This window comes from Vicugna pacos, chromosome 10, assembly GCF_048564905.1.
Source record: "Vicugna pacos chromosome 10, VicPac4, whole genome shotgun sequence".
Taxonomy (NCBI): Eukaryota; Metazoa; Chordata; class Mammalia; order Artiodactyla; family Camelidae; genus Vicugna; species Vicugna pacos.
The window spans coordinates 29,706,939-29,724,757 of NC_132996.1; the positions used below are offsets into that span (position 1 = coordinate 29,706,939).

A 17,819-nucleotide genomic window follows, 5' to 3' on the forward strand; every position below is an offset into this window, starting at 1 on the left:
ACTTCAGCATTCAACATGTATTATTTTACATAATCTCTCTCTTTTATATATGATACCTCACTCCTGGCATTCTTTGTCTTCTGTGCCCCTCTATCTGGGTCATATTTGATCAGTTACCACAGAGAACAATCATTTTGCTTGAATTAGAGAGGAGTGAGTTTCTGAATACTGTAGTTAGGAAAACTTACACAGATGTTCACCTTTTCTACCATTCTCAGCCCCACCCCTCACCAGTACTTTATAAGAAATATGGGTGCTTTTCCAGGATTGTCCTATGCAGATAGTTTTCTTCTCATTTGTATCTCCTTCTGTAGGCACCTAGACTTCCGATTTATTTATCTTGTTTCATCATTTAAGAATACTATCTAAAATTTCTGTATTTATAAAATTGGTTTTCATATACATTGTTATTATTTTCTCTCACAGTGCCTCTGTGTACTTCTGTAGTTTCAGTTGATTATAGAAAGTGACAGAAATAAAAACGTTTATTCACTCGCCAGGTGTGCCTGTAAACTGACACTTTCATACTCCTTAAATTTGTCTTTTATTATTAACATAAGCACAGAAAGGTCCATAAATAAAGATACAGCTAGATTAAATACCACAAAAATAATGAAAGCTTATAACAAATACCCTGTCCAAGAAAGAGAATACTGCCAGCATCCCAAACACTAATATTAAATCTTTCAAGTCTATTTAATGACAAAGTTTTTATAGACCTGGGAAAATTAGGAGGTAAAGTGTACAGTGAGCATTCACCTGTGGATTTATTATCAGCAGATTATTTTTACTAAAAACATATCCTTAATATGATGGTCCATATTACTTTATATTATAGAACATCTTTATCATTTTAGAAAAATTCTATTGGAAAATTTGGCCCATCAATCATCACAATATTTCTGTGAGTTGGGTATTTTCCTCATTTTGAAGATTAATTAACTGGATCTCAGAGAACTGAAGTAGCTTCAAGTTACCCACTTTTGAAACTGAAAGACCGACTCTTCAAATCTAGCTTCATTGTACTTTATTTTCAGAGACAGTGCTTGAAAATACACTCTGGGCACATTAACTAGTTTCATACTTTCTTGACTATGGTCATGCTTATGACATGACCTACATATGTCTTGTTTTATACAAATCAACAGTTGGTAGGGTATTTATGGAATGCTTCAGATCGATCTCCAACCTCCATCCCTAACAACAACCCACTTCCAGGACATAGGTTAAAATGAGGTTTATTTGTAGGTGACTCTCTGATTACATTTAAAGTGTGTTCTAAAATCAAGAACTATGGGCTCAGAGGTAAAGCTCTAATTCTAATCAAAGTTATTTTTTGTATTGATTATTCTGTGTTTATTTTTGTTGTTGCTGTTTTGTTTTTGAAAACCGAAATATCTCAATATATTTTCAGAGAAAAGAGTCTGAGCATTCTGCTACAAGTCTGTTGTGTCTTGACACTGTAGATGATGGGGTTCATCAAAGGTGGGAAAAGAATGTAGATGTTGCCCATAAGGACATGAACCACTGGGGACAGATGCTTGCCGAAACGGTGCACCATTGTTAGGCTAATGATAGGGATGTACAACACAAGGACAGCACAAAGGTGGGAGATGCAGGTCTGAAATGTCTTACGCCGCTCCTCCCGAGAGGCGATTGCCAGCACTGTCTTAAGAATCAGGACATAGGAGAAGAGAATAAGAACGGCATCCAACAATAGTGTGCAAATGACGAGCATGAGGGCATAGTAGCTATTGAATCAGATGTCTGAGCAGGCTAGGCAGAGAAGGTCCTGGTGTAGGCAGAATGAGTGAGAGAGGATGTGGGCACGGCAGTAATGGAAGCATTTCAAACGGATGATAGGGGGTGTAATAAAGAGGAAACTCCTACCTAATATGGTGAGCCCAATTTTGATAATTCTGAAATTAGTCAGGATGGAGGAATAACGCAGTGGATTGCAAATTGCAACATACCGGTCAAAGGCCATAGTAAGAAGAACAGAGGACTCCATGAAGGAAAGACCATGGATGAAATAAGACTGGGCAATGCAGAAATCCAGGCTGATCTCTCGAATGACTCCCCACAGGATCCCTAGCACTGTGTGCACAGTGGACAGCCCCATGCACAAGTCAGTGACAGCCAGCATGGCCAGAAAGTAGAACATGGGTTGGTGCAGGCTCAGCTCAGTCCAGATTACATAGAGCACCATGCAATTCCCCAAAAGCACCATAGCATAGATGGTGGAGAAGGGAATGGAGATCCAGGGATATTGTTGTTCCAGACCAGAAAATCCACTGAGAAGGAAGGAGGAGGAATTCATGCTAGGGCTTACTGGAACAATCATTATGGAACTGAGGTAATTTTTCTCAGCAGCAAGAAAGTATTTTTCAAGGGAACACTCCAATTTCAGAAGAGTTAGATGGAATTTCTTAGTAAACAAAATTACGCTAAAAGTTAATTAACTTTAGAGGCATATTATCTGCTGGCTGGAAGAGAATGGTGTTCTCCTGATGTCATTTATGAGCCATTGTTTATCCACTGGCATAGGACAGAGATATCCTTAGAAGCCACCTGTGAAAAATGAATAGACAAGAGTAGAAACTCATTTTCAGAAAGGATATTTTGCCTGGGACATTTTCCCAGGGATGCTGGTGAGATGATGTACCTGTAAAATCAAGAGCTAAAATTCTCAAAAGAATTGTGTTTTCACCTTCCAATTCATTAATCATTTAAAGTAAAGGATCATATTTGACCTTTAAGAATCCAAATTCCACTTAAGTAATTTCTTGGCACCCGCAATTTTCCATTTTGTGCTGTCTCAAAGTGCATTTTTCCACTAAATAGTACTTAGTGAAGATAATCCTGTTTTCTCCCACTCCGAATGCTGTAGCAAACAATTACAATTTTCTACCTTGGTGATAAGCAGAGAGAAATATTTATGCATGAGACCTTTGGCAAATGATTTCCCACAAGAGCTCTGTTCCCGTGAGATTTCAACTCGTTTGTGCTCTTATGACTGAAATTTAGATTGAAGACATTCAGCCTCTGACATCAGCCCAGTGTTCTCCACTCCTCAATTCATTCATGTCATCAGGCGGTTAAATATTCACTTATTAAGCATTTATTGAAAGGATGAGCAGTTATCTTCTCTTCCTTTGGACTTGTCATTCTTAAGATCAGAAGGCTAATGTCAAATAGCTAAGTGTAGAATGTTTAAAAGTTCTCGTATTGATTGGCTTCTTCTTCACATTGTTTTTGTGATTTGAGTTCTGGTCCTGGAAGTCATCACATAAGATTTAAAGGCTCTTATAATATAGGCAGGTGTTTAATAAAAGTCCATACTGATTTTTGTGTTTGATTTAATTATTCCATCATATTGAAGTACCTTCAGATTCTGGCTTCTATTTGTGACCAAATCTCCATCTTTGTCATACTAGCCTCACCAAGCAGCTCCTCAGGCTGAACATACCCTTAATACCTGTCAGATCTCTTCTAGGAGACTATCCACTTTTATTTCTTTCCCTGAGCCCCTTTCAACATTAGATAACTTAGCTTACTCTTTTTAGTACATTTTCTTCATTGAATTCTTAGAGATTCTTTGCCCTTGGAGGGAAAAATGTGTTAGCCCTGAATGCTTATATTTTTCAAATCCGCCATTGCTCTTTCTTTTTTCATGAGATTTTTCTCCTTATGTTCTCTCTTCCTAAGATGTTCCTCCCCATCTTCTTCCCAACTCCTTTCTTCTCTTTCTGAAGCAATCTTGTATTTTCCTTCTGCATCTGAACCATCACTTTTCAGAACGCCCCTTAACAAAGACAGATTTTCTCCACATACCTATTACTTGGTAATACATCTTTATCTTTATATGATTTATTCAATTTATAATTTGATATTCATTAGCCAGCTTATCTGACAGTATATCTGTTACAAACTGAATTTCCCTGGAAGTGGGGACAGTGTCAATTTTTACTTACTCTGCTAGTCTGAAACTTTACAATGCTACATCCTTTGCTCTCCTGTGATTTTATATTCATAGATGTACGTATCTACTTGATATCTACATGTGCATATTTAATTTAAAAATTAGAATTATGACAATCAAATATTTGATTTTCCCCAGAAACAAATTATCTGTTTCTTCCTAATAGCATAAAATGACTCCATCAGTCACACAATTGCTTAAGAAAACTCTTGAGTCATACTTGATTTTTCTCTTCTCTTTCCTCCCCTGTCCATCAAATCCTTCATCAATTTCTATCATTTCCACTCTAAAACATACCCTGAGTCTGCTCACTTTTCACTTATACACCTATAAACTGCCGATATCTTGGTTCATAAATACCATCATTTATCTATTGCTTGGTTATTGTAATAATTTAACAGCTACTATAATTGTTTTTGCACTTGCTCCCTAAGAATGTATTTTTCCCAGAGAAACCATACTGTGTGTCTACAAACATCTAATAGATCATATAAGTCCTTGAAAAAACACTCCAGTGGATTCTCATTGCTGTTAAAATAAAATATAAATTATTTATCTTGTTCAGAAAACTTTATATAATCTGGCCCATCCTCCTCTACTTCTACATCATAGACCATTGTTACCTTCACACCCTAATCTCTAGGCATCTTTCTCTCCTTCAAAACAAAGTAAGAGTATCCCTGTCTCAGGATTGTTGTCCTTGATCTTTTATCTGCTTAGAATTAGCTACTCCAAGTATTTATACAAAAGGTTCCTTAATCGCCCAGGTTTCAGTTCAGTATTGCTTCTTCAGAAGGATTTTTGTAACCCCACCACTATTTCTCCCATTCTCTCAAATAAGTTACTCTCTTTTCAATACCCTGCTTTGTATTTATACCACTAATTATATGCTGACTGACCGCTCTATCTATTGGAAGTACTAGAAGACCTGGAGTCAAGTCTGGTTTGGGCTCACTGATATATAAACTGAAGTGTAGCGTAGAGTGGGCATTTATCAAATAATTGTTAGATTAATGAATTAATCTATGAAATAATAGCTGTACCATTACAGAGGTATAAAAGCAAAAATGTTGCAAAAATGCAGAGACCTGAACACACATGTCTTAAAATATACATCTGATCCTTGCTGACCATACACTATCAATCTGGTGTCATCATATGTAAGATGTATATTTTTATTGACATATAAAACAAGAATATAGGAATTATTGCTGACTTGGGTCATAGCACTCAGAATTCAAATATGATTTCAACCATGCCCAGACATATAGGCTAGGTTCTGGGACTGATGACAAAAGATGCAAACATTCTGTGAATGTAGACCTTCACTGAAAGCATATACTCTCCTTTGAGTTTTTTAGACTAGCCACAAATGTTAATGGTGCCGCCCCAGAGAATATCAGTCATATAGCAATAGAAGAGCAATACATACTGGAGAATTTTTAAAATTTTGTTTTGATATATGGGATGGGAATTGGGAGAAGATAGTGTTGAGAGACTAATAAATGAGGATTCCAAGAGGAAAGTATTCAGATATGTCAAATGCTCTACCCTACCTGTACTAAAAAAAAAAAAAAAAGACCCACCATTTCCTAAAACATTATGCTGTGCTATGTGACCACCCCAAAGTCAGTGTGCATAATACTTCTTTCTGAATTTCTAGCAATCAGAGCAATGCCTGGCATAAAATAAATAATTGGAGAGGACAAGCAACAGTGAATTTCAGTCTGAAGTAATGCTAGGATTATGGTATTCCCTCTGTGTACTTTTTCGGGAATGTGGATTTGGAAGTGTGTCTGTAATCAAATTAAACAGAATACTTTTTCCAGGGAAGGCTTTTCTCATGTTCTCCTATTCAGGCTGACCAACATGTTCAGACACTTCTGTCTTTTTTTCTGCCCTTTGGAGCTGATTCCCTATGTGATTACTTGCTGACTTTTTCAGATTAGGTAGAATAATGACCAACAGTACTTGCTTTCTGTAAAGGCATAGAAGAACAGTGTTGGGTCTGAAAGTCAGTATCTTTATAACTACAATGAATACAAAGCATCTGTTTTCTAGGACAGTCCAGATTTTTCTTGTACTTCAGCAAAATTATTTAATGGTGCCCACACAGGACCTGCTTTGAACAATACACGATGTTGTCCATCTTCTATAGACAATTCCTCTAATGTTCCCATCTGGAAACCAGCAGAGGGCAGAAGCAGGCCATGGATTTTTCCCTTTCGTCAAAGATACATAAAGCAGGTTTGTTTCAGAAATAAATAAATAGAACTGAGGCCAAGCCTCTAAGGGTTTTGGCATGAATGAAAAGATATGAACTTTCTATAAGGCTACGCCGAAGAGCTGGTATTTAGGTGTTCTAAATATGCTTGCCTCAGAGACAGAATGTTCACGCCAAATACAGAATGGGCTTTAATTTCCAGTTTACATGAATAGTTACAACCATTCATTTTCTGAATGCTCTCCTTTATTATATAGTATTTGTGTGTGTGTGTATGTGTGTGTGTGTGTGTGTGTGTATATATATATATATATATGTATTTACTTTACATATTACAATGTTGAACAATGATTATCCAAAATTTAGAAGCATGATAAAAACTTATGTTACATGATGCATCTAACTGGCCATCTGTTTGTTGAGAAGTTTTTAGCAGGATTTGTATGATTTGATGTAGACATAAATTATCTTTCTTAAGGGAATTTATCGATTTTGTTTTAATACTTTCCCTATATTTAAGAAAATGTGAGACAACTTAGTAAAAACCAGATGTCATCAAATTACAAATACTGAATGAAAGTTGAAAACCAAGCCGAAAAATATAAAAGTCGTGACAACTAAATCTATCTTTAATTATACTAAAGTAACCAGTTAAATTTTCAGTCTAAATACTGAAAGTGTTACACACTTTTAAAATTGTTCCCAAAAAATTACAGACTAGGCCAAGACAATTAATTCAGTTTCTTCATTTCAAGATAAAGAGACTTGTAGGGACTTTCTAAGAAATTGAGTACCAAAATCTATACTGCTAGACTCCAGGCCCAATTACTGTCGAAGCATTTCTATGACTTCAGTGAAAATGAGACAGGGAGAGGGCAGGGCACAGCCATTCAAAGAATGCTACAGCAGTTAACATCAAAATGGTGAAAGATTCAACCCCCAGGAGGCCTTGAGGCTCAAGATGGTGGTAGATCTGACTTCTAGCAGATCTTCGGCTTCATTATACGCCCATTATAATATATTAACATGGTGAATAACATGCCCACAGGCACCATGGCAGTCCTAAAAGGCTAGCCACAAAAGGTCAAAGAGTGGGAAATGGCCAACTTCCTGGGAATCCCAGCCCCTTCCCTAGACTAGTTAGATTGGTCCTTCCACTTATTAGCATATGAAGCCACTGAGCCCATAAAAACTGGCAACATGATGCCTCCTGGCTGCTGCCCCCCTCTCCCTCTTCGGAGATGCCCACACTCTGTCTATGGAGTGTGTACCTATGCCCTGCCCACTTCCTGTCTCAAAACCATCAAGAATCACCATCTCCATCACTTCTTCTGCTCTCTGATCCTCGCATAGACAAGAATAGCTTTGCCAGTAACTACAACAAAACATTGTCACATTAAATCAGTAAGGTCTTCAGAAAGAACCTAGAAAATGTATGGATATTAAGTAAATTTTTATTTACATCTAGAATGAAGATTTGAATTATTCAGAGAAATTCATATTACCATGATCATCTTTACCTGCTTGATAATGAAAATTTGAATTCATATGCTGCCATTAATTTCCAGTTTTACCCTCCTCTAAAAGAAGAGGATATAAGGAGAAGTAAATTAGTCCTTCAAATTTGCCTGTTTTATCCCCAAATGAGAGAGCCCTACTTTGCTGAGAATGGAGTCTAGGCCCAGATGACTGGTTAATGCAGAGGTAATTGTGTCCCCAGAGCATGGAAGAAAATATTGGGGTTTTTTAAATAACTTTTTCCTTTATTAAAAGAAAATTAATAGAAGTACTAAAGATTGAACCCAGGACCTCATGCATGCTAAGCACATGCTCTGCCACTGAGCTATACCCTCCCCCCTATTTTGTTTTTGAAAATACACTGTGTGCCAGCATATGTGTCCAAGCTCTATAGTAAGGATCACAGCAAAAAAAAAAAAAAAAAAAAAGTGCTTAGAATAACAGACTTTAGAGAGATTAGTGGGTAATAATCTGGTGTGATATCTACTGTGCACTTTTAATGCATATCTGTGTGCTGTGGAAACACAGATGAAAACCACAGCTAAAGAGTTTCAGAAGGAGAGAAGTGTCAGGAAAAAAGTACAAAAACAAAAAAGTACAGACATACCTCAGTGATATTGTGGGTTCAGGTCCAGACCACCATAATAAAGCAAAATCATAATAAAAGGAGTCACACAATTTTTTTGGCTTCCCAGTGCATATAAATTTATGTTCATACTATACTGTAGTTTATTAAGTGCCCAATAACATTGTGTCTAAAAAACCATATATATTCCTTAATTTAAAAATACTTAATCAGTAAATCATCTGAGCCTTCAGCGAGTCATAATCTTTTTGCTGGTGGAGGGTCTTGCCTTGATATTGATGACTGCTGACTGATCAGGGTGGTGGTTGCTGAAGGTTAGGGTGGTGGTTGCTGAAGGTTGGGGTTGGCTGTGGCAGTTTCTTAAAGTAAGATAGAATGAAGTTTGTCACATCGATTGACTCTTCCTTTCATGAACAATTTCTCTGTAGCCTACAATGCTGTTTGACAGTGTTTTACCCACAGTAGAACTTCTTTCAAAATTACAGTCATTCCTCTCAAACCCTGCCACTGCTTCATCAAGTAAGTTTATGTAATATTCTAAATCCTTTGTTATCTTTTCAACAATCTTCACAAGCAGAAAATTCCATCTTAATAAACCAATTTCTTTGCTCATCCATAAGAAGCAACTCCTCATCCTTTAAAGTTTTATCATGAGATTGCAGCACATCAGTAACATCTTTGGCTTCCACTCCTAATTTTAGTTCTCTTGCTATTTCCATCACATCTGCAGTTACTTCCTCCACTGAAATCTGGAACCCCTCAAAGTCATCCATGAGGGTTAGAATCAGCTTCTTCCAAACTTCTATTCTTCTTGATATTTTTGACCTCATTCCATGAATCACAAATGTTCTTCATGACATCTAGAATTGTGAAACTTTTCCAGAAAGTCTTCAGTTTACTTTGCATAGATCCATCAGAAGAGTTAAAGTCTATGGCAGCTATAGCGTTGTGAATGTATTTCTGAAATAACAAGGCTTGAAAGTCAAAAGTACTCCTTGATCCATGGGCTACAGAATGGATGCTGTGTTAGCAGGCATGAAATCAGCATTAATCTCTTTGTACATCTCCATCAGAACTCTTGGGTCACCAGGTGTATTGTCAGTAATATTTTGAAAGAAATTGTTTTCTGAATAGTAGGTCTCAACAGAGGGCTTAAATATTCAGTAGGCCATGTTGTCCAACAGATGTGCTGTCATCCAAGTTTTGTTGTTCCATTTATAGAGATCAGGAGCAGAAGATTTACCATAATTCTTAAGGGCCCTAGAATTTTTGGAATGTTAAAATAGTACTGTCTTCAACTTAAAGTCACCAGCTTCATTAGCCCCCAACAAGAGAGTCAGCCTGTCCTTTGAAGCTTTGAAGCCATGTATTACCTTCTCCTCTCTAGTTATAAAACACCTAGATGGCATCTCCTCCCAAATGTTGCATCTATACTGAAAATCCGTTGTTTAGGGTAGCCACCTTCATTCATTATCAGCTAAATCTTCTAGATAACTTGCTACTCCATCAGAACTTGCTGCTTCACCTTGCACTTTTATGTCATGGAGATGGCTTCTTCCCTTAAACCCCATGAACCAACTTCTCCTAGCTTCAGACTTTCCTTCTGCAGCTTCCTTATCTCTTTCATCCTTCATAGAATGAGAGTTACAGCTTTGCTCTGGATTAGGCTTTACTTAAGAGAATGTTGGAGGTGGTTTGATCTTCTATCCAGACCACCGTGGGCTGTTTTCAAACACCTTTTTATCATCAAACATTTTTCACCTCTGATTTGACCTCCTAAAACATTTGACTTAAAAAGGATTCCTTACCTTGTTGATTCTAGATACACATCGCAATTCAGCTTTCTTCTAGACCTGGATCTTGTTAACATGACTGCCTTGCTATTCAGGTCCGTTAAAAATAAGCTTCAAAATTCCTCACTGTTCAATATTGCTATCCCAGCCTGAGATCTTTGGCATTTACGAGGAGATGTTAAATGAGTCAACTCACTGCTTGTAAATTATGACCTAGCATGAACTATTGGTAAGAGTCAAAATTGTGAAGTCACTTTCTCTTGAGGTTTTTTTTTTTTTTGCTCCCCCGCTGAATATAAAGACTACACATTTATATACCAAATTATTATATTTCACTATGATCTATTTCTTGGTTTTCAATTTATTCTGCTATCTGACTTGTATATTAATAATCCTATTCTAATATGCTATACGAATGGAGAAAAGTAAAGCAATTTCAGATAAACCAAAACTAGCAAAAGTATTTCCAACAAATAAAAGTAATATTAAGCATGTTCAGGAAAAAGGAAAATGATTTTAAGGGGAAGGCTAATAATGAAAGAATGTATGTAAAGCAGTATGTAAGTAATTACAAATATTTCTTCATTGCTTGAAGTATTAACAGAAAATTTAGGGGCTAAAACAACAAAATATTCAAAACATATAACAAGAAGGATAGGTTGCAAAGGGGAAAAAAATGGAGATAAAGTGTTCTAATTCCACTGTATTATCTTGGAAAAGAGAAAAATCACAAATGGATGTTTATATCTGAAAAATCAAGGATGCAGTTGTAATTATTGAAATGTATTTGTTTTTTGTTTTGTGTGATATATTTTATGAAAATTGTCAAAACATTCCAAAATGACATAAAACAAAATCTAGATAAATGGAAACACATGTTATCTTAATGGATAGTACAACTCAGTATAGTAAAGATTTCTATTCTCCCCAGATGTGTCTCTAAATGCAAGGTAATCTCACTCAGATCACCAACTAAGTTGTTTAAAGAAATTGTCATTTAGAATACAGATGCATTCTAAATGTACATGAAAGAATAATTTAGAAAGAACACATTAGATATTTAGACATACTATAGAATCATAGTTTAAAATAAATATTTTAAAAATATGATACTGATAGAATTAACAAACAAAACAATGGAACATATAGAGAGTTCAGAAATAGATCTATATGTGTCTGGGGACCTGAGTAGTGGCAAAGGTGACACTGAAAAGCAAAAGAATAGATTGATTCGTAGATGATATTTGGAAAAACTATTCACTACTTGAAGAAAAGCAAAGCTGTATTCCTATCACCCTCTATATGCAAAACAGAATTTCAAGTAAAGTACAAACCTTAAAGTTAAAGTAAATTGACAACAGATGTTAAGAGAAAAAAAGTATTTGTGTTTAAATAGTAGGGAAAGAAATCTTAACCCAGATTGCCAGCTACAAAGAATGAAAGGAAAATTAATCACTTCAACTCAATGAATGATACCAGAGTTAACAGAGATGACAACCTAGAAACACATTTTAACATTAAGAATCAATTAAAAGAAAACTTAAAATTTATCAAAAGATAGGACAATAATTAAAAATTGAAAAAATTATATGAATAGGTGATTGACACACAGCCTGAATTGCCCAGAAGAGAATTAGATGATCCTTAGAGTAGTAATTAGATAAATTTTAATTTTAAAAAAGTTTGATATCACTTTGCATTCCTAAGGAGGAAACATTAGAAAGTTGAACAAATCAAGTGTTGGGTGGGTAATGTTAATAGGAATATAAACTGTATACACAGTTTTTGAAAGCTCTCTGCCAATATTAACAAATTAAGTATAAATCAATGTTAAGATGAAGCAGTGCCACCGTAGTTATACTACACAGGCTATTTGGTTTCCTATAAAACAATACATTAAAGGATGTTCATTTTATTGATGCTTATGTTGGTGGAAAAGGGGACATCCTCATACTTCCTCCTAAGAGAAGTGGCTAAATGAAGCACAACAAATGGATACTATTTTTGCAGCTCTGAAAACCAGTCAACTGAATTTTCATGTAATAAGTTGAATGAGGAAGACAAGCTAAAATGAGATTTTATAGGAAAATACAATTTGTGTAAATTAAAATGCAAAAAAATTATGTATTTTACAAAAGTACATGAACAGTTTTTAGATAATTTAAAAGTGATAACATAAGGATGAAGGATAAATGGAAAAAATAAAATAAAACAAAACCTTTTATAAAGTGGTGTTGAAAATCTGCTATAAAGTAAGAGTATCATGAACCAACTCTGTGCTTGAATTTCAGCATTATTGTCATTATGCTCATCATCGAGACAAAAACAGTAGAAGTAATGTAAATAATCTTTCTGTTGGATATGGGAGCATAAAAAATATACCCCTTTTGTTTGCCCGGTGTGTGAATAAGTTGAAAAATATATCAAACTCATACAGAGAAGAGAGTATTAATCCAAACAATTATAAAGTCTGCCCTCATTCTTATACTGAAGAAGCCTCTAAACCTACTTTATCATAAGCCTCTAAACACTACTTAATCATTTGCTGGTTCTAATCGGAATTTTCTTACATATTGCCCTACTTTCTTCAAGTGACACAAGTACCTACTGTCTACCATGTGTGTCAGTGATTGCTATATTGTCTCAAATCTAAATTCACTCTTAATTGCCCGTCCTGTGATAATGGAGGTGGACTCTGATAAAAGTTCTCCTTTTCCAGTTGGCACAATGTTAACTTTGGTCAGTAGAGTGTTCTGGACAGGCGCTTGTGGAGTAAGGGGACTCTCCTTCCAGTTCTGGTGTGATTCTCTAGGCAGGACCTTGCATCCTCTCTGCTTTTATAGCACCAAGCCATGGTAAGGTGTTCAGCTTCTCCAGGGCCAGGTTCCCATGGCACATGTGGCTTTGCAGCAGAGGACAGCAAAGGCAACACCTCCTGTGAATGGCTCCCTCTGGCACCCCCTTGGGTAACTCTGTAGTCAAGTGTTGCTTCTCTGGAATTTTCTCATAAATTATTTAACCCCCAGGTAGTTTCATAGGAAGATCTGAGATGCAGTTCCTCCATATGGTGGCTCCTTGTCACCCTGGGGAGCAGATTTTCAATGAGTGCTGTAGACATAGCACTTCTCAGTGCTTATGCATCTCCTTTACAGCCTCAGTTTTTTCCCAGCCATCCATTGAACTTTGGACATGCCCTCTCTCACGAGGTCCCAGGAAAAAGACCTCTCTCACACTGTTCCTTCTCTGAGTGTTCTGTCTCTATATTTGGGACAGTGACTGCTTCTTCTGTCTTCAGAGGAAGTCTACTCTTCTACTCTTAGAGTTTTAGAGTCCTCTTTACTCCTTGTTAGTCAGTCTTGGTTAGTCCTTGTCTCCAGTCTCCTGTTATAATGAACAATGTGCTTTCAGTCTCCCAGCTGGATGCCAACTGATACATTCAGTTGTGCTATTCAGTAATGAACAAATCACACAGATCCCTGTACATAAGAGGTTGGGGATGGGGTGTGGGGAACATGGATGGTATCAGACAAGAAATAATGTTCCTGGTTATGGTTTTTCTCTTTAATGAGGCAATTCTTTCAGGCATCATCATCAATATGAATGATGCTACCTCTACACCCTTACTATTCATGATAATGGTAACAAAAATACTACTTAGATTACATTTGCTGAGCCTTGTGTCAGGCATTGTGGAGTGCCACGTATTGCAATAAACTTTTTTGTACACTTTATCTAATCTTATCTTTACAGTCACACCATAGGAATGATGTATATCATTTGAGGTATTTTACAGATAAGAAAAATGAAGTTCAGTAAAATTAACTGATCTTTCACAAGGTCAGAGCTAATAAGTAGTAATGGTGTGTGCAATCTAGGCTATCTGATTTCAAAATTATGTTCTAAACTATTAGCAGGACAAGCATCTCATGCATGATGACTACATTGTATCCTCTTGTCCACAGTGTTCACCAAACTTCATATTCATATTTTAGTTCTGTTCTATTCTTTTCTATTCCATTCCATTCCAGGCAGTTTTGCTTTAATTGTCTTGAAATTCTCAGAATACCAAGCACATTATTCATCAGTGACTTGGCGTATGCTATCCTCCCTTTCCTTTTTTATTTTTTTCTCCTCTGTCTAAAAAGTATCTACTTTATCATTCATTTCATATCACAGGCTTCACCCTCTGGTCTCGTAGTCCTGTACACTCATTTATAGTCACATATTAGATGCATTACCTTTAGAATCTTCCCAACTAGATTCAAAATTGGGATGCAGGACGGGACAAGGACTGCTTGAAGTTCGCCTATTATTTCCAGAATCAAGCATCCATGTAAGTGACTATTGAATGAGAAAATGAAATTGGCATGTGTTGCTGCTGGTAACACTATGCTAATGACTACAAGGGCAGAGACGCCATCAGAGGCAGGATAAGGAAGAGAACAGACCTCCAATCACTTCCCGGATGTGGATGCTAAAGCATCCTGAGTGGAATGGGACTCCATCTGGTGTAGGTACATGAAGGGATTACAAGACAGCAGTGAGTATCCAGCCTCAAAAGCCCCTTTTTACATTCTCTTCAGTCCTATATTTTTCACAGTATGAGTAGTCCCCTCCTTCCAGTACAGACGGGGAAGGGTTCAATGGAAAAGGTAGCAAAGCTACCTCCCTCTGCTCTCTGTTCTTCATGCAGATCTTTATAAGGTGACAGAGGAAACTAGAATGAGTGGTCAGGGGAAGTGGAGCAATGGGAACAGTAAAGCACATAAGGAAAAATCTTGGAAGAACAGTGGTGTCTTTAGGCAGAAGAACTTAACAGATTTAGGGCTGTGAGATTCCAGACAATTAAAGAGACATTTACAAGGAAGGCTAAATAAAATAATTGATTTCAATAAAACATAGCAATAATCTTAACTCCCAATTCAAGCCTCAACTTGAATCCTTTTCTAACGGAAAGTAAGAATAAACAGCAAGGTGTGTTTCCCCCTTGATACTAGATATTTACAACCTTTCTTTTACACTCCTTTCATGGAGTCCAAGATACATATGTATTTTCCCAAGGTCTCTACTAGCCCTGTGTTTCTTTATGTCCGAAGTGCATCGCCCTCCCATGTGCCCATCTAAGTGAGAGTCACAGAAATTATTGAAGTACACCAGTGCAATGAAAATAAATGTTTTTATTAGACAGAGGCCAGATGCTCAAAATTCTTCATAAGTTTTTCCAGATTCAGTTTTTGGGCTCTGAGGACAAGTAAGCCCCTCCTGGAAATCAGGAAAGGAAGCTTAGTGGTATCTGTGGGCCAGGGCATTGGCCACACCCGCCACCACCTTCTGATAGGCAGCCTGCAGGTCCGGGGTGAATTCCTTGCCAAAGTGACGAGCCAGCACAACCACCAGCACGTTGCCCAGGAGCTGTGTGGAAGAGATAAGAAGCAAGGGCGTGGTTAGCAGAGGGAGCAGAGGGACCTGGCTTGGACTCAGAATATTTCAGTTTCATCCCAAGCTGTGCCCCTAAATATAAGCGGAACGATCGCCGAAGTGCAGAGGTTGCTCTTGATGTGAGTCCCCCACCATCAGCCTGAATTTATATTTAGAATGTTTCTCTCTTTCCACCTTAATTCCGAACTTAAGTCATCATTGTTGTCCTTTAGAACCATGTGAAGAAGCAACACTACATTTTATCCTGCTTGCTTTGAAAGGAAGAGATAAGGGGGGAAACTGTTCAGTAACATTCCTGAAGTGGATTAAAAGAAGTTTTTTTTAATTAAACACTCAAAAAGTTTAATTTTAAAAAGAAAGAAGACATTGCAGAGAACAAACAGGAAAACAAGAATGAATGAGGTGGGGGAGGGTGTAGCTCAGTAGTAGAGTACATGTAAAAGGTTCTGGGTTCAATTCCCTGTACCTCCATTAAAATAAATAAATAAACCAATTACCTCCCCCACTACCTTGAGGGGAAAAAAAAAATGAACAAGAGGAAACGATGTTGAGCAAAGAGGGTAAAAGAAACCAGATGGTCCTGAGGAGCCCACAGTGATATAACCAGAATATCTCTTTTCCATTTTGAACTGCATCCTGCCATTCAGCCCTCCCCCGTGACACAAGCTGGACCATAAAAAAAGGGAAGAAGGGGAACATTGAGGGTCCCATGGACTCACCCTAAAGTTCTCAGGGTCCACGTGCAGCTTGTCACAGTGCAGCTCGCTCAGCTTAGCATAGGTGCCCTTGAGGTTGTCGAGATGACTCAGGCCATCACCAAAGGAGTTTAGCACCTTACTGCCATGGGCCTTCACTTTAGGGTTGTTCATGACAGCATCAGCAGTGGACAGGTCCCCAAAGGACTCAAAGAACCTCCGAGTCCAGGGGTAGACAACCAGCAGCCTAAGGGGTGAAACAACATAGGGGACGGAGGGAGTCAGTGCCTGTCAGAAACTCGGGGGACCGCTCTGTCTCCACATGCTCAGCTTCCAGTCCCTCTCCTTAAGCCTACCTCGTAAGCTGGATACCAACCTGCCCAGGGCCTCACCGCCAACTTCGTCCACCTTCACCTTGCTCCACAGGCCGTGGACTGCGTTCTTCTCGTCACCAGACAAATTCACCATGGTGTCTGTTTGTGTGGTTGCTAGTGAACACGGTTGTGTCAGAAGCAAGTGTAAGCAGCAGCTGGCCCTGCTCTTCCTTTTATGCCCAGCCCTGCCTCCTGCCCGCCCTGCTTCTGGGAGCAGATTGGCTCAGGCCAGGGTGTGGTTCCGAAGGATGAGGCTTGAAGGATGACAGTCATACCCTGCCTTGGCATTCCTGGCACTGACCTCAGACATTCAGCCCCCTCTCTGCATATCTTCAAGTCCCATCCCAGCAATACCACTTGCTACGAAAATCATCTTCCTTGGCAACTTGACTTGTACAATTTTTAGAATCATAGTTTGGTAATCTCTTAGAGACTGGCTCCTTAATTTTCTTAATACACAAATGAAGAATCCAAGGTCCAGAAAGCGGAAGGGATTTGCCCCCTGTGGTTCAACTTAAGACTATATGGATGGGTTGGTGTATATATATAACTGAATCACTTTGCTGTACACCTGAAACTGGCATTGTAAATTGACTACACATCTCTAAAAATGTAAGAATAAAAAATAATTAAAAGACAGAAAAAACAGAAACAAAACAAAACAAAAACAAAGACGATATGAAATTGTCTCCTGTGCCTTGAGAAAACATGAAATAATCACAAGGACAGCATGAATAAAGCCTCTGCCTCAGTTATAAGTATGTATAGACTCTTGGCTTGGATTAAATCCTCCTTATAAGAAAACAAATATTCATGCATTCATTCACTCATTCATTCATTTTTTTCCTTAAACTTAGTCATATGACCAAATAAATGACGATAGAAAAGTAGAATAAATATGAATCAAGAGTGTCCTGTGAAATAGTTACTCCATTCCGTGTGGGGATCCACAGATTAAAAACCCTCTCTCAATGTAGTAAGAAATACAAATAAGTAAAAATCAAATACTAGAATACTAAAACCCTGATTTTTAGTGACATCGAGGGAAGCAATGTTTTCAAAGGCTAACCAGGGACATAGAACATGTTTCTTCCTGGACTGACCTGGGAAAGGGTCTGGGAGAACTTAGAAGTTTCTCTGTGATTTAAAATGAGGGGTAGAAATGTGGAAAGGCATTCAGGCTTTGCCTTAGATTATTTCTTTTTCTC

At 37.6% G+C, this 17,819-nt stretch overlaps 3 protein-coding genes across 6 annotated transcripts in view; 1 reads left to right on the plus strand and 2 right to left on the minus strand.

Moving 5' to 3' along the window:
• LOC102530707 (olfactory receptor 51M1-like) overlaps positions 1-17,819 on the plus strand; it is a 259,108-nt gene that overhangs the window by 121,638 nt on the left and 119,651 nt on the right. The gene's annotated exons all lie outside the window — the stretch shown is intronic.
• On the minus strand, positions 1,400-2,353 carry OR51V1 (olfactory receptor family 51 subfamily V member 1). The gene is given in 1 exon segment (XM_072970774.1): positions 1,400-2,353. A coding segment is annotated over 1 exon segment (945 nt). The 5' UTR covers positions 2,345-2,353.
• LOC102525863 (hemoglobin subunit beta) lies at positions 15,261-16,767 on the minus strand. The gene is made up of 3 exons (XM_006203425.4): positions 16,614-16,767; positions 16,262-16,484; positions 15,261-15,515 (listed from the first exon to the last, which is right to left on the minus strand). The coding sequence occupies exons 1-3, from the start codon at positions 16,703-16,705 to the stop codon at positions 15,387-15,389; spliced, it is 444 nt and encodes a 147-aa protein (XP_006203487.1). The 5' UTR covers positions 16,706-16,767; the 3' UTR covers positions 15,261-15,386.

Excerpts from the sequence above, each read along its gene's own strand:
- LOC102525863 (XM_006203425.4), bottom strand. The coding sequence starts at position 16,705 with ATGGTGAATTTGTCTGGTGACGAGAAGAACGCAGTCCACGGCCTGTGG. Across the intron at positions 16,485-16,613 it reads GGCGGTGAGGCCCTGGGCAG|GCTGCTGGTTGTCTACCCCT; the intron begins GTTGGTATCCAG and ends TTCACCCCTTAG. Across the intron at positions 15,516-16,261 it reads TGGACCCTGAGAACTTTAGG|CTCCTGGGCAACGTGCTGGT; the intron begins GTGAGTCCATGG and ends TCTTCCACACAG.